Source organism: Numida meleagris, chromosome 1, assembly GCF_002078875.1.
Source record: "Numida meleagris isolate 19003 breed g44 Domestic line chromosome 1, NumMel1.0, whole genome shotgun sequence".
Lineage (NCBI taxonomy): Eukaryota > Metazoa > Chordata > Aves > Galliformes > Numididae > Numida > Numida meleagris.
Window position 1 is genome coordinate 157,308,178 of NC_034409.1, and position 16,278 is coordinate 157,324,455.

General features: G+C 34.4%; 1 protein-coding gene across 1 annotated transcript in view; it reads left to right on the forward strand.

Moving 5' to 3' along the window:
* LOC110402071 (protocadherin-9-like) overlaps positions 1-16,278 on the forward strand; it is a 386,553-nt gene that overhangs the window by 141,934 nt on the left and 228,341 nt on the right. Inside the window, exon 2 of the mRNA XM_021403782.1 lies at positions 2,796-2,997. Within this exon, the coding sequence (XP_021259457.1) occupies positions 2,796-2,997 (202 nt within the window). The remainder of the gene's footprint in view (positions 1-2,795; positions 2,998-16,278) is intronic.

Sequence of the window (16,278 nt, forward strand, 5' to 3'; positions counted from 1 at the left end):
CAGAGATTGTACTGATGTTGAGGTATGCAGATGACTCTTTGGTACCTCGTCTCTTTGATTGCTCTTTGGTGCCTTCCCACAGTGTCTCCACAATCGGGCCTATACTTATCAGTCTGGATTATCAAGGGGCCTGTTCTTTGAATTTGATACAACCGGGGTGCCAGGTAGTGTCATCCAAAATCATTAGGCAGAGAGGCCATGCTGGTGTTTGGGGCACCCACAAGTGTGTTCCATGCTGGAAAGCCTGGAGGTGTGCAGGCCTGCTGCCTCTTCCAGCCCGAGGGAGGGAAGTATGGGCTGCAAGAGCAGTGCTGGGCTGGGGCCCATGGAGGAGGAGGCTGCATGCAGTGTTTTTTTAAGACGCTCATAAGCTTCCAGCTGATGGAATGGACAGTCTTCCCCTGTGAGTGACACAGTATGTCTAAACTTAAGCGCTGGCTTTGAGTCTCTCTTTGTGGAAGGCTTTTCCTCTCAGTATTTTGATGGCATGGCTTAGTCTGACGTTTCCTCACTGATTACATGCTGCCCCTTCATCACCTCTGAAGCTGGATGACTGTTTAAGTGACCTTCAGACCTTTTTAATTCTTTATGATTGGTGGGGTCCTTAGTGAGAGGCTTGGAAAGCCATATAACCAAGCTTATATATTTTTTTCTTATCATTCAAAGTGTGAGCTTAAGAATTTACACAACTGAGAAATTGCCAGTCCCAGTTCAACCTCTGCCATTTTACTGGTTGACTGTCAGTTGAGAGTCAGAGCAGATTTTGGCTAGGATAAGGAGCTAGCTTTTTGGTAACCAGGATCAGTATTTCTGCTACACAGCTCATGAAACTGGCCGTTTGTATAATTGCATATTTTTTTCTGTATATTTGAGTGGTTAACTAAGTGCAACAGTTTAATTATTTTGCAAAATATTAAACTGAAATGTTCATCTCCCCTCTTTAAGGACTTATTTTCTCAGTCATTCATATTTTCTTGTAGAGTCTTTTTTTTTTTTTTTAAAAAAAAAAGAACTTAATCTCCTTTTCCTCTGCTGCTTACTGATTTTACTAGTGACATAAATTCTTAACCTTGGAAAAACAGATTTCTAAATTTGGGTTGCTGAAAATAAATGTAGGAAGAGAAGATTTTAAGCTGTGTACTTTAGTATATTTTGTTCATATTTAAAGGAAAAAAGTCTGCTAGTGGTTAGAAAAATTGTTCAGGGTGGCAATTCCATAGTGAAAATATTGGAAGAAAAAGTACTGAAGTTTGAAGTAAAAGAATGCTTTCTTACAGTATATAGAGTTAGGATTTCTGTTGGTATAAACTAATACAGCTCAGTGACTCAGAGGATCTGTTCCTCTTTTTTTTTTTTTTTTTAGCTGGATTCCAATCCTGAAGCTAGGTAAGGAACTTAAAAGTAAAATACTAATTATAAAATCACAGCCAAGAGCAAATAGTACGTTTATTTCTATACTGACTTACACAGTAATCGAAAACTGACTTAATCAAGTATCTGTGTCTACCCAAGGGAAATGAATAAAAAGAAGTTTCATAGAAAATATTGATCATCATGTAAAATGGCAGCAATTACCATTAACAAATAGTTTTTAATAAGCAAACATACAGTTAATACTATTAACTCAAGGTTTTCTCATTAAAAAAAAAAAAGGACTAAACAAACAGTTGTTAAACTTACTGCAAACTTTGTGAATCTCTTCATTTTAAATCCTTCTAGCTAACCAGATTGCTCAGGCTCCCTGCTGCTGAAACTCATTTTTGAGGAAAGTTGTTCTTAACTTAATTTAACCACCCTCTTGAGATGGCCTTGAACTAGTTGTTTCTGATGCTGCAGAAACGCTGTATTCTGATCCATGAAGACCTGTTATATTCCTTTCATGAATCTCAGAGTTGCTCATGCTAAACAACTCACAGCAGTGCTATGGGCTCTGGAGCTCATGGGGAATTGCTGCAGCGTACTGTGTCCACAACTCATGAAGTCAGGTTTCTTCTCCAGATGAGAGTTTCACAGTGATGACTAACTAACCAAATGCACAATGTGGATTTTTATTAATTTATTTTTTACTTTTGCAGTGACTTTTTTTCCTTTCGTAAGAAGTTCAGAAAAAATTACAATTCTGGCTGTCATTCTCCGTGTTGCTTTGAGAAAAATATGTGATTTATTATTTTATATCTCTTACAGAAGTGATAACCACATATTCCATCATTGCATTCTGTGATTCATTGTTGACCACTGCAGTTTCACAGTTACATTATCAGTGCTAAATGTCTGTATTGGAGAGCTGATATCAGTTCAATATCCATATACATCCTTCAATTCTTGAAAGATGGCAAAGAAAAAACTGTTTTTTTTTGTTTAACTTGGTGGGCTTTTTTTTTTAATTTAAATAATATGAACAGTGATAATACAGGTTTTAAACTCAGGAGTGTACATTTATTATGTTTTCTGATGTTTGCTTTTCATAACAGTTTGCCAATGTTTGTTTCTGCTTATCAGGAAGAGTGCTAATAGATCACGGTTTTTAAATGAGGAGAAACACACCTAAAGGTCTACTGATCACTTTCTTATGAGAAGGTTACTTCACAGATGAACACTTGCACACTTTTGCCTGCTGTCTTCCCTGGGTTGCTCTAAAAGCAAGCACAAAGAGAAAAAATAAAAATATCACCAGCAAACTCAATTGCCTCATAAGCATTGCCAGGAAACTAATTGTACTTCAAAAGTTATTTTAAAAAGTCAGGAGAACAGAAAAGAAGAGCACTAATCAGCATGTCCTGTGCTCTTCTTTGTAGTCCCAGCGCCGTGTTACATTTCACCTCCCAGATGGCTCCCAGGAAAGCTGCAGTGACAGTGGTCTGGGAGACCACGAGCCGGTGGGTGGTGGAACCCTGATCTCACACCCTCTCCCTCTGGTTCAGCCGCAGGACGAATTCTATGACCAGGCCTCACCGGACAAGAGGACTGAAGCTGATGGCAACTCCGACCCCAACTCGGGTGAGTCACTGACAGCACTCTGCTTACTTGACTTGCTTTGGTCACTCTTTTCCATCCCTTTGAGCTTTGTAATGATAGAGATATTTTGAAACACCTGCATGAATATTCAGTCATTTAGTTCATAATGCTTGGTGGGAGATAATGTGGTTTGCCTGAAGTGCCTCATGTTGTAATTCATCTGTAGAAACAGAAATACGTCCAATGAGAAAAAACTGCTCCAGACAATTTTGCATGGTGAGAATGGATGGAAAAAAGGAAATCTTTTGAAGTAGCAAGCTTTTTTTGGTAATTGCTTGCAGTGCTGCTATCATTTAGCATTGGGCTTTTGGAGGTTGCCCTATCTGTTAGACTAATCTAGTAAATCACTGAAGTGCTGAAAAATGCATCAATTCCAATTTTCTATTGCACACCTATAATATCCCCTTCTTACTGCAAGAAACGTAGGGTTTCTTTGTTAAGTTGGAATGGCATGATCTGCTTTTTGGAACATTTTTTTGAGCAGTTTAATGCAAATGTTAAGTATGTACCTACTTTGGGAAGTTTGTCCTTCTTTTTTCTTCTTTTCTTTGCGATAATAAATTTACATTATTGCAGTGTTTGTGACAGTACAAAAAAAAAATGAAGTGAGGTCTTATCAAAAGCTGTGACTAGTTCTTTGGCATTGGAAGACGGAGACCTGGGTATACTGAAAACTGGAAGAGGGCAATAACACTTCCATTAAGCCTTCTGTTTTCTGTCTAGAATGCGGAGACAAAGGTTAAAAGCCTCGTCTCTGCTCTTGGAAGGTAATTGAGCTTGCATTCTCCTGCATTTCAGGAGTACAGAAATAAGAATTAATTTCTTCCTCTGACATTTCTCCCTTTTTTATAGATGATTAAATTTTCACTGAGCCTGTACAACAAGGAAGGAAGGTGGCACTGGAATCTGCTGCACAAAATTCTGATCCATGTTCTCATTTGGGCAGAACTGGATCTGAATTACATTTAAGTCATGGTTGATGAGAACGTGAACTATGGACTATTGACTTTAGTAGCATTTTTTTCATACTTTTTATGGGAGTATAGAGAGGGTATGTTGGATAAAACTCTAGGAAAAAAAAAAGTTGGAAAATCTTTCCTGTCTGAATTTTGTTCTAGTTTCCTCTTCCCCTTTTTCCTTCCTTTTTTTCTGGATCTGACAGCCAACTTTTTTTTTCTCCTCCGAACAGAAATATTTTTAGGTCTGTCACCTTAAACCTTAAATCTGTAAGAATCCAACGAACTGTAATAGATTAGCAACTATGAATGCATTGACTCTGGAGCAAAGAATGTACATTTGTTTAAGTGAGGGAGGACCTTAAGTGGAATTATCCTTTTAATTCTCTGACTGTGTATAAGATGCATGAAAGATTTAACAAGATCAGAGAGGGTTTTTAAGGCATTATTGCCTGATGGCACTTTCACATCGGCTTTGCAGACTCTGAGTTGCCCGTTTCTTTGGAATGTGACATAAAATTCATAGAAGAGTTCAGAAAAACATGCTCAGTAAACTTTAAGTCAAGTTGCTAAAAATTTATTTTTACAAATGTTGTGTCAAGCATGTTGTGCAAATGCAGAACACTGACTATGAGAAAGATCTATTCATCCCTAATACAGACAGTACCAGAACATCAGTCAGTGTGAATAAGTGTTCTTAAAGGCTATATGAAAAGTTTTAATATGTCTGTATTTATACCTAATTTAGTCTTGGGAATGCTAAATTCATGAGAAATACATGAAAATACAGCAATCAATCAAGCTTTACTAATGAATAGTGAAGTACTGAGATACAAGCTTCTCACCTTTATCAAACTGAATTAGAATGGACATTGAAACACTGTAGTCTATAACTCATCAAATCTCACAAACTACAAGGGGAATGATGTGGTGATTAATGTGACAGAAATCATCCTAGAAAAAAGCCAAAGCAGGAAAGGAATGATCATAGAATCACAGAATGGCCTGGGTTGAAAAAACCATAATCATCATCTAGTTTCAACCGCCCTGCTATGTGCAGGGTCGCCAATGATGTTGCCCATTAGATGGATTTGACTTTTATATCTTATTCAGTATCAAGTTATTGTTAAGGCACTGTGCCAGAGGTTATTTTGGTACTGGAGGCAAAAGTTTTTGGATGAGAAGTGAAATGGAGTTTAAAGTAGTTTGTGGTTATTGTAGATCCTGTGACATTTTAAAGAAGATTGGACAAAAATGGTGATTAGACAAAATTGCTTTGTGGGCATTTAAATGGTTCATGGTTAATGTAACTGATGTAGTGTTATCTTAACATTGTATACCTTGACACTCCTAATCTTAATTTCCAGTTTTATTACAGTGAAATGTTAGAAGAGATAATTTAATTTCAGTGAGTGTTTAAGGGATTTCTGTTTATGAAAATACTTAGGGAATTCTGAGGTAAAATATACTACTACAATGTAAGTTAAAAATCTTAATGAAGACTAGTAATATTCCCATGTACATGTAGCACCACCGGTTCTAGATTATAGCAGTTGATGAACAATATTTTATTATGATTTTAAGTATTTCAACTGAAGAGAATTACTTTTGAGAATATTTTCTCATGATCTCCAAGAATAAAATCTGCAGAAAAAATACAGATTTTTCCTATAGTATTTTTATGAAAGATCACTCTCAGTAAAGGTTTGCTGCAGTTCATGGGAATATGGGTTAATTTTGATAGTAAAGTTGTTGCCTCAGGGTGAGAGCAATTTTGTTTAATGGCTTTAATGCTCAGAGAATTATGTGGTTTGTTGTTGTATGCTCTGAAGTTGTGCAAATAACAATCCATCCATTGCTTCTCAATATTAGTAAGTTGCTATTTTAATTATACTTTGAATAGTGACCAAAAACTTCAAAACTTGCAATGCTGAAAGCATGTGTGGGAGTTAAAAGTCTCAATAATTTATTACATGGATGTATGAGAAACCTTATTATTGTATTTGCTTGCCATCATTAACTTCCAGAGAGGCAGAAGAGCATCAATTGCATGGTTTATTGATAAAAAAACATACACAATGAGAGTACACTCATCTGACTAATCTTAAAGCAGCAGTCTCTGTCACTGGGAGAAACTGAAATGGAGAGAGACTGTGAACAGTAGCAGTGTCAGCCACTCACTGTCACTGTAATTATGAGGGAAAGACAACGACATACAAATATGAAGTAAAAAATTAAATGTATATGAACTTGAATAGTGGTGTGTGCCATCCAAATTTATATTTAAGTGCTTTTATTTTCCCCCCCAGGGGTTTCATTCTGTTCACTAAGATATCTTTTTATTTTCAGCTTTGCATGATTAATATTAATCAATTTTCAGGGAACTATGATAACTCATCAGTTGCAATTTACTTAATTCTACCTTTATTTCATTAGCACTTTGGTATGCTTATTAGGAACTGTCCCATCAGTGAGCAACAATTCAGCTTGTTTAAAAACAGCATATCACTACAGAGTGACACTAGCACTTAGTTCGTTATGCATTATTAAGTGATAATAACAAGTAATACAGATTTACTACAGGAAGTCTCGTTATTCAAGAGTCATGGTTACAATGATTTAATTTTGCATATAATATTGATTTGTAAGGCAAGCCTTGTGTATGTTACAGTGTTTTATTGAACTTAAATGCAGTGATTTAGAATCTTAGCCTTGCCTTGCTGACTATGACTGTGCCAGAAGCATGGGCCACGGGAAATGGAAAATAGCACAATATTACCTGGCTACATTTTTTTTTTTTTTGCAACCATGATGACAAACAGAAGGGAAAGACTGTACAAATTGCACTCGTTATAGTTTGCTATAAAACCAAAACACATGCAGTAAAGAAGAATCTGTTCTTTCTTGGAAACTACTGTTTTCGAATAATTGAAACATATATATATACACAGGCATACACGTATAAGAAATTTGCAGATGTATGTATACATATATAATGAATAATGTACATATATATTTGTGTAATTTGGATAGCTTTACTTCTTTGGTGTTTGAAATTCTGAACATGCATGTTCTCCATATAAACACTTTCGCATTTGGAATGTTTATTACATTTCCTATAAAAATCAAATGAAGATATTCCAGGGATCAACCCTCTGATGGAAGTTCTTTACCTTTTAGTTTCTTTAAGATGTTAAAAAATCCCATTAACAAACCAACCAACCAACAAAACAAAACAAAACAAAACAAAAAAACAACAGCAACAACAACAAAAAAAAAAACAGGAAAAAAAAAAGGAAATTGTATTTAATTGTATGACTTTAAGTTGTCTTTTATTATGAAAAATCCAGTTTTAAGTGGCATGCAGTGTGTTTAACATGAAATGCACTATTACCATAAACATCTTTTATGATCAGTTTTGTTAAAAGTGTACAGGTGTCTGATGTATTTTGATGTGAATTATTTCTTCAGTAGTCAGTGTAAAAAAACCTATGTTTTTGTTTGTCAGCAGTCAGGTGCAGAATGTCATTTTTCATTACTGTGAGTGTGGTTTTCATCAGCATCAAACAAAACCTTGTTAGTGAAGACTCTTTTTTCAGTGTGTTTTACTGAAGGTTGTCAGGGACTTAAATTTAGATTGAAATTGTTAATGTATCTAAGGGTTTCATGCAGCAGAACTGTGAGATAATACTGTATGAAGGAAAAATGTGCCTCCTAGTGTAAAGAAGAGGAAATACACCCTTTTATGAAAACGCTTGATAAATCACATTTTGATAGCTGCAAGCTGTGGATGTGATTCATTTTTCTTCAAAGAGATAAAGAGGAATAGCATATACTTAGTGAAGTGTTAGAACTGCTCTGGGGAGAAAGCCTACAGTACGCTGTGGATGAATATGTGCAATAATTGCAATGGTTTAAAATTAGACAGAAATACAATATTTATGTTTTCTGATGTGTGTTTAAGAAACTAAATAATGGTTGCCTAATTTTTATACCTTGTTAATAAGTAGTATCAATATATATTACATAACACAAAGAAATAACTTTCTAAAAACTGAGATATAGAAAAAAATGTGTTTTGAAGGTTGTCCCTTTTTCTTTGCCAAAGAAAAAAAGATGACCTTCAAATTAAATAGAATATTCAATTATGCCCTGAGATATTAATTAAAAATTGCAAAGCAATTGTAAATTGTTGGAGGTAATAGTGTCTATCAATAATCCTGCTTGAAGATAGCTTTTTATTTATTTATTTATTTATTTATTTATTTATTTATTTATTTATTTATTTATTTATGTTAATATTATATGGGTAAATCTGCCTGATAAATACTCAAGTTCTCACGTTTTAATAAACCTAATACCGGAGTGGTTTAGTCAAATGATGTCAGGGGTATTAAATCATACTATAATTCCAGTAATAACTAGGAATATCTCTGTGGCAGTGGTTTAATTATGATTTAAAGTTCAGAGTAATGGCAAGAGTGTCTTGTATTACACTTGGTCATATGATAAGGTCCCATGCGGAGAAGCTAAGCCTTTCATGCAAAAAGCTTTGGTTTTGTAGTGTCACTATCATTACACCCAGTGGGTGATGGTAGTTTAACCTTGCAGGCATACCCTCTGCATAATCCTTCCTTTTATTTTGCTTCCTCAAAAGTTGCTTGTCGTACTTGGTAGTATGGGAGTCCATAGCTGAACATCCTCAGGTGTAAGAAGAAATGCTTGTGTTAATGCTTTCTTTCTAGATAAATCACCATCCATAGCTATCCTTGTGTTTTCATAATATGAGTCTCTGTGTGAACTAAAATAGGAACATTTGCCTTTGAGTCATTTCCTCCATTTCATTAAACACAAGTTCATACCTCACACAGAATCTTACACTGTCACATTTAGCTACAGGCAAGTAGGAGTAAGAAAAACTGGAGTCAAGTCGGTGGATTAGCCTACTGAAGAGTTATAAAATAGTCTGAAGTCTGAATTCAGTCTTAATCCATGCATTTGTTTGTTTAATAAGTTAAATAAAAGCTGAGAGGCACAAGAGTCTGCTATCTCTTTACATCTTCTTGGTACCCCCTTACAGTGAGGATTATAAAACTATCTTACTTTAGAAAAGCTACTGCACTAAATCTGATCTGTTCTCCTCTTTTTCCCCCTGCACCAGAGATAATGGGAGTGTAAATTGGATGGCAGAGCCATTGTATGGGAAGCAAGGGGGGAACTTGTCCCATTGCTTTTCTGAGATGAGTACTTAACATGTCTGAACTTGCTTGCTGCTGCTGCCATCCACTACAAGAAACTGCAGGTCTTTAGAAGTGAGTTCAAAAGGCTAGATGGGGAAGAGGACTATTCAGACTTGCAAGAAAAAATTAGAATGGTTAAAAGATCAAAAGAATGGCAAGACTGCATACTAGGTGAAAGACTGACTGCCATCGCTGCTCATACCTATGTCTGTTTAGGCCCACAGATGCTTTTGACAGTGGTATATGCTAAAACAAAAGTCTGATTTAAGGAACTGTTATAAAATAACTGAGTTATTTTCTCACATTCATGAGAGTTATCTTCTCACATGGCTTTTCTTCTTATCACAGTAAACCCAAACCTGCTGTAGAGATTCATCTCTCTTTGAATTTTTAAAGCATTATAATTATCTCGTCTAACCTCTGATGTAGCATAGTGCATAGAATTTCACAGAAGAATTCTTAAATCAAGTATATATTTTAAAATATTCCAGTGGCTCATTTCCCTTGCTGATAAAACTGGATACTGTATTCCCTGTCTGAATGCATTTATCCTCAGTGTCTAGCTCCAGTCTGTGAGACTGCAGGGCCCTTTGTCAATGGAAGTCTTTTACTTCCAAAAGTGCGTAAATTTCTGAGGCCTAAGGAATTATTTTGACTTGTACAGCCTACTGCATAGTGCAGGTCAAAAATACTGCCCATTATCTTATACAAATGTCCATATCTTCTGGTCAAATCTGCAGCTTATATTTCTGAATGATGTGTTGACTTAATCATTTCCATTGACAGAGGAAACAGTATTCAGATGCTTACTGACTTTGATTAAATTGACATTTAACTTTTTATTTGATAATCTAGAATTTTGGTGTCTATAGTTAAGACATGGTATGTGTGTCATCTTAGATCTATAATAAATTGGTTATTATTTTGTAGGTTTTTGAATTTTGCAGTGTTTTCAGCAGTTTTTTAAAAATTAAAAACTATTACTCCCATATCAATCCAGAACAGAAAAATAGTCATTCAGTCCTTTCTAATAGATTTAGAGATAAATTACATAAAGATAAATAACATAAAAAAGCAATTTGAATTTCAATTAAAAAATGTAATTCTCCTTAAACACAGACAATCTTTTAAATCTGTTTCTGTCCTTATAATTCCTTGCTTTGACCTGAATAAATACTCTTCTCTGCATCATAAATGTGCTATTGAATGGTACTTAGCAGTAGAATAGCAACAGATTTTTTTACAGACTTTCAATGAGAAATAAAAGCAAAAATGCAACTGAGTAGGTACATTTTTAATCATGGTTAAATATACTAGAAGGACTTTATTAGCATTTTAGGTGCTCTATCAGATAAGTATATTGAAGACAATGCACCTTCTAAAAGTATGATAGTAGTGTTTGAGAGTTTTCAGGTTGCTTTTTCTGAAATTCAATGCAAGTTATCACTGCCAGCTATGACTCTTTGTTGCACTGATACTGAGATCCATTTTCTGATATTTCACATTCTGTTTTTAATGGAGTCTTAAAGGAAAGATTATAGCTGTGAGTATAAAGGTGCTGAGTTTAACACAGAATTGTTAATTTCAATATTCAAGTGGTTATAAGTTGTAAGTAGAATTAGAATTGCTGATGGCTCTGGTAGGAAGAATAACCCTATGCAGCGGGAATAAATACATTGCACCAATACAGGCTTAGGCCTGATCAACTAGAAAGTATTTGTGCAATAAAAAACCTGGGGATCTTTCTGGACAACAAGCTGACCATGAGCCAGCAATGCTACACTGAAGAAAAGGAAGCCAACAACCTCCTGGAATGCACTAAACGGAATGGACTCTTCCCCTCTGCTTAGCACAGGTAAGTTACATCTAAGTGCGGAGTTCAGTGGAGATTTCCTAATACAGAAGGGAAATGTGTATAAATACTGCTGAAGAGTGAAGAGGAGGAGAGATATGGGATCAAATTCTCCTCAGTGGTATACCAAATAAAAGAAGGGGCAAGGGTCTCAAACTGAAATAGAAATAAATTCTTTTTAAGGGAAACAAAACACAACAGAAACAAACAACCTACTTTCTTAGTGCCATAGTCATAGAACTCTGCACTAAATTTCTCTGGGAGTCCAAGAGTTTTCACTCTTGGACGTTTTGAAAATCTCTTTGGACATGGCTTTAATTGACCCTGGAAGGCTGGACTAAGCAGCCTCCAGAGGTCCCTTCCAACCTCAACTGTTATGTGATTCAAAACACAAACTTTAAAATACATAATGATAATATAATACATAATACATAATGAAAGAGATAAAGAAAAATCTTTATTCTGTAAGGTAAGTGAATTCTAAGTACAGAGGAAATGTGTAAGACCAATGATCTGTTTAGCTCAGCACGTTTGTGTGGGCAATAGAAGGAACTATATATGAAAATCACTTCAGCTCCTAAGGTAGATTCAAAAATCAGTCAAGAAAATTTCACAGATATGTTCCTACGTCCCACTATTGTTTGTGAAAAATGACTATTATAACATAGCCAAGAGTTATTTAAGAGTTATTTGTGTTAGTTCCATACATTAATAGTGGAATTCAGCACCATATTATAGACTCTTGAATTTGGCTGCTTACATGTAGAGATCTGAAACTTTATGCTAAGTATCTAATCTATCCTTTTAACTTTCTGAGAGCTGCAACTTTTATTTCATCTTAAAGAATAGGTTGGATAAATTTCTGTCTGGTATCCATTTACTATACTTGTATTGAGTATAATAGGAACTCACATGTCAGTCTCTCATGTAGACATTCGGGATAGAATTTAGCTACAGAATGTAGATATATATGGCCCAAATAATTTGCCAAATAGACAGCTAGTGCTACTTGAAATACTGTGAGGTATCGTATCCCTTTTTATCTGCACTGCTTTCTTTCCTGCTTGACATCCACATATTAGGTAGCCCTGGATATTTCTGGTCTGGCATTGCATGCAAATGGCAAGGCATGAGAAGTGAGCTTTGGGTCAAGATTAATTCAAAAAGGAGTTATTATCTTCAGGTAACTATTGATACAGGTGTTACATATGTAACCTTTCTATGTATCTATAACTCATTCAGATGTGAGTTAGATAATCGGAGCTCCCACTGTAGTCAGCAGAGATTTAGTCAGTATAGTATTCGATTCTGGACATCCATTTTGTTACCAGAAATGTGTGTTCACACACAGAGAGGCATATAGATGTTGATAGTATACTGACTAGATTGCAAATGTGAATAGGGGAAGCTTAGACACTGAAATTTAGTTCATTCAAAATAAATAAATAAATACATCCAACCCATCGTGCTTTCAGTCTGGCTGCTCTTGTTGCTGAAGGATTAGCAACAAGATTTGCTATCATATATAGAGAGATTTAACAATTGTTCTTACCTAGACATAACATTTTTCAAAGCAAAAAGGCATTTGCTAATCTATTGCTTCTTTTTTTTTTACTGTACTAATTGAGAATATATGCCATCTTTAATATCTGTTTTTTTTCCTTCCCCAGTATAAGTGACACTAAAGTATCCTATTTTTTAAAACATATATTCTTGTTCTTTGTCTAGTTCTTCATCCTCCAAACCACCACCAAGTACTTTCTGGTAAGTACTATGAGTCTCAAGGCATTTTGAAAAATAGCACGTCTTGAAGTGAAAAGATTTTGCATTTTGATTGTTTCTTAAAGAGTGTCCATATGGGACATTCATGGAATCCAGTCACAGAATATTAAATCCCTTCCTCAAGCAAATAGTTTAATAAGCTTTCTTTACAGGAGGGAAATCTACTCTTTTGGAAGAAATAGTCTGTCATCTAAAGAAATTCCCTTGTATATTTGTATATATATCCTAAAGTCTACAGCTTTGATATAGTCTTGTCCAGAGGCTAGTTTTTCATTTTATTATACTTATTTTATAATTTTGTCATTTCTAAGATTTTGTGTTTGCTCTTTTATGTCTAAGGAGAAATCTGTGAATAGGAAGAGGGGTTTCCTGAGTGAGATCTGAGTGTTATATTGATGATGAATATTATCTTTTCTCTCAGATATTTATCTTCTGAAAGACTATATTGTTTGTGTGCATAAACTTGATCTATTTGTTTTAAATATGAGGAGAAAGGGGAGAAAATATGAATGAAGTAGATTGAAAGAAAATAAGGGATGATATTTACAATCATAAACCTATAAAAATAAACATTCTAGAAGTAAGGATCACAGTTGAATATTTTACTAGTCTGAAGCTTTATCACCTTTCATACTGATTCAGGTAAATACATATTAAAAGAAGATAAATAGGGAGAAAGAAAAGAATCGTAGAATGCTGTGTTTGGTGTGTACAGCATGCCAAATTTATTTATTCTTTGGTACTAAGGAGAAGTCATACCTTCCATAGAAAAGTAATTCAAATGTGGAAGTATCATAACTTTCCAAACTTAGGTCATGTTTACCTATGGCATGGAAAGAGAGATATGTACAAAATCCTCTTTATCAAAGCCTGAGACCTTTTCCTTCCCATCTTCAGTCAATCAAACAGATAAATTAAGAAGTGAAGAAATAAATAATACTTTACCACATCTGGAACGTTAGGATTTTTTTTCAGTTTTGGCGTAGCCACAAAAAGGGGGGAAAAAAAGAGGCTTAACATTAGTTACTAGAGCATAGTTACTAGAGCATGGTTTTATTTCATCAAAAAGAAATTTCATTCTTGTACTCCAAAGGAATACTATAATACAAACTCAAGCACTTTCAGTGGAGGTGATTACTATATTCATGTTAGAAGTACAATTCTGAAAATATATCTAGATGTACTATTTAAGTACAAATATTTATTTTTCCATAAGTCAACACACCTCTCATTTTAAAGAATTTTCCCTTACTTAACGATCACCCCAAATAATTCATGCTTAAATATTTCCAGCATACTTATGGCAGTTTTAAAATTTCTTCATTCTAAAAACCAAAAACAAACACAAACACAAATTGCAAAATGTAATTTTCAGGGTAAAACTTGAAATTAAATTATTTGTTCCAACCATTTAGGAAAAGTATTACATTTGCTTTCTTGCTGATATGACCAGTTATTCTAGAATAGGCCTACATTGTCTTCAAGACCTAAATAAGTTGCTTAAATTCATTAAGAAGAATTGAGAAAGTGGAATAAATTCTTTCTGTTTATCCTTACTGAACAGTAACTGAAGAATTTCTTTAAAGGAAAAAATGCCATGGAGATAGATATTGGAGACATACATTTATATTAAGTAAAAACTTTAATTATAAACAAATGAAACAACTGAAAAAACATGAAAATCTTCTCAATTTTATAGTCATCTTTTTTTTTTTTTTTTTTTTTAAATCCCCCAAATCTCCTGGTATGTATAACATTAGATTTTCATCATTTTTGCTTCCATAAAAATGTATGACTGACATTAGACTGTGATGGAAGGAGTTACCAGTTTTGATGTTTAGCTTTTAATGAATATTTGTAAATCTTTCTTTTTTTAAAGATGAGTTATCAATTACTGAGTTTAAGGGAAAGCAGTTTATTAGTCAAAACTCACAAGTTATTTCAATTTAAAATGTACTTACGATGTACAAGCACGTTTCAATACTATCAAAGACTAATTGTAACACAGCAAAGAAATACCAAATAGATATAATTTTCAGTAGAGAAGCCAATACAGTTTGAGCAATGGTTTCTTGTTTGTTGTTGTTATCATCATCTTGAAACTCAGCCACTTACTAGTTGTGACTGTGAATGGGGTCTGGCAAGCACAGCATAGTCATTGACTAATGGATTGTGCCTACAGTCTTTCAATAAAAATGAGTAGATAGTTAATAGTACCGTGGTGTTACCAACAATTTTAAAGTCATTTGTAGGTTAGCTTGTGAAATTAAAAGTGTAATCAAAACTTTCCCTGCACTACTGCTTTTTTTTCAGTTGATTTAACCGCAGATGCCTTGGTTCATTCGAAAGAGGAAGCAAATGACTCAAAAATAATCATCTACACCACAGTGGATTAGTCATTTCACAGTTTATATATTTCTCTTCATGAGAAATGAAGAAATAGTGAGAGATAATTGCTTTGTGCCGTTACTCCAGATCTAAGTTTTTTTTCAATATCATACGTGTATGTCCTTCACTACTGCTTGATTATGAATGAGCATTATATATTTTCAGTTGTAAACAGTTATATACAAAATTCTATTTTCATGAGTGACTACTTTGTTTGGAGAAATACTCATGATGCTTTTTGAAGAAGAGTGAAAATATCTAACCTGATAGATGAATATAGGTCACAGTGCCAGCTGTAAAAGATAACTGTGTGTATGTCTATGCATATAGATGTTCATAGATAATAGCACAGTCAGCTAAGGTATAGAGGTTTTCTAATAATCTAGGTTTTTACTAATGATACTGACCTTTGGCTATCCAGTCTCCCTTTTGCATCTAAAGAGTTGCACGGCCTAGATGATGGACATGGCTATAATGCACCAGTGGTTACATTCTGATTGATTCTTTGTACAGTCAGATAAGAATCCTGGGCTGACATTTTCAAGAGTTTCTAGCAAGAAGCCTATGCTCACAAACTCTTTCTGAATATACAGACTTCTGTCTTCGGGCATAGGGTGACTGTTGAATTTATCTCTGAAAAAAATAACAGTAATAGTCTCTTAAATAATTATGTATTATGCACCCATAAGCCTCCTAGCATATAATATGAGCTATGCCTTCCAATAAATCAACAGACTTTAGTATTAAAAAAATATATTGATAGTCACTTTCTATCCTTAAAGACAGTGTTATTTGAGCTACTTTCTACATGAATTGAGGAATAAGTCATGTCAGAACTGACAAATGTGATGAAAAGCGTGTCTTTAGAGACACTTGTGAATTTGTCCATGTAATTTTGCAAAAAAAACCAACAATATTATGAAAATGTTTTATTTTGAAATAAGTCTGGTTAATCAATAATGAAGATTCCTGGAACAGTGGAATTGTAACTTTCTTTGTGTGTTTGTTCATTTTTGGGCTGAAACATGAGCAGCTGGTTACACAA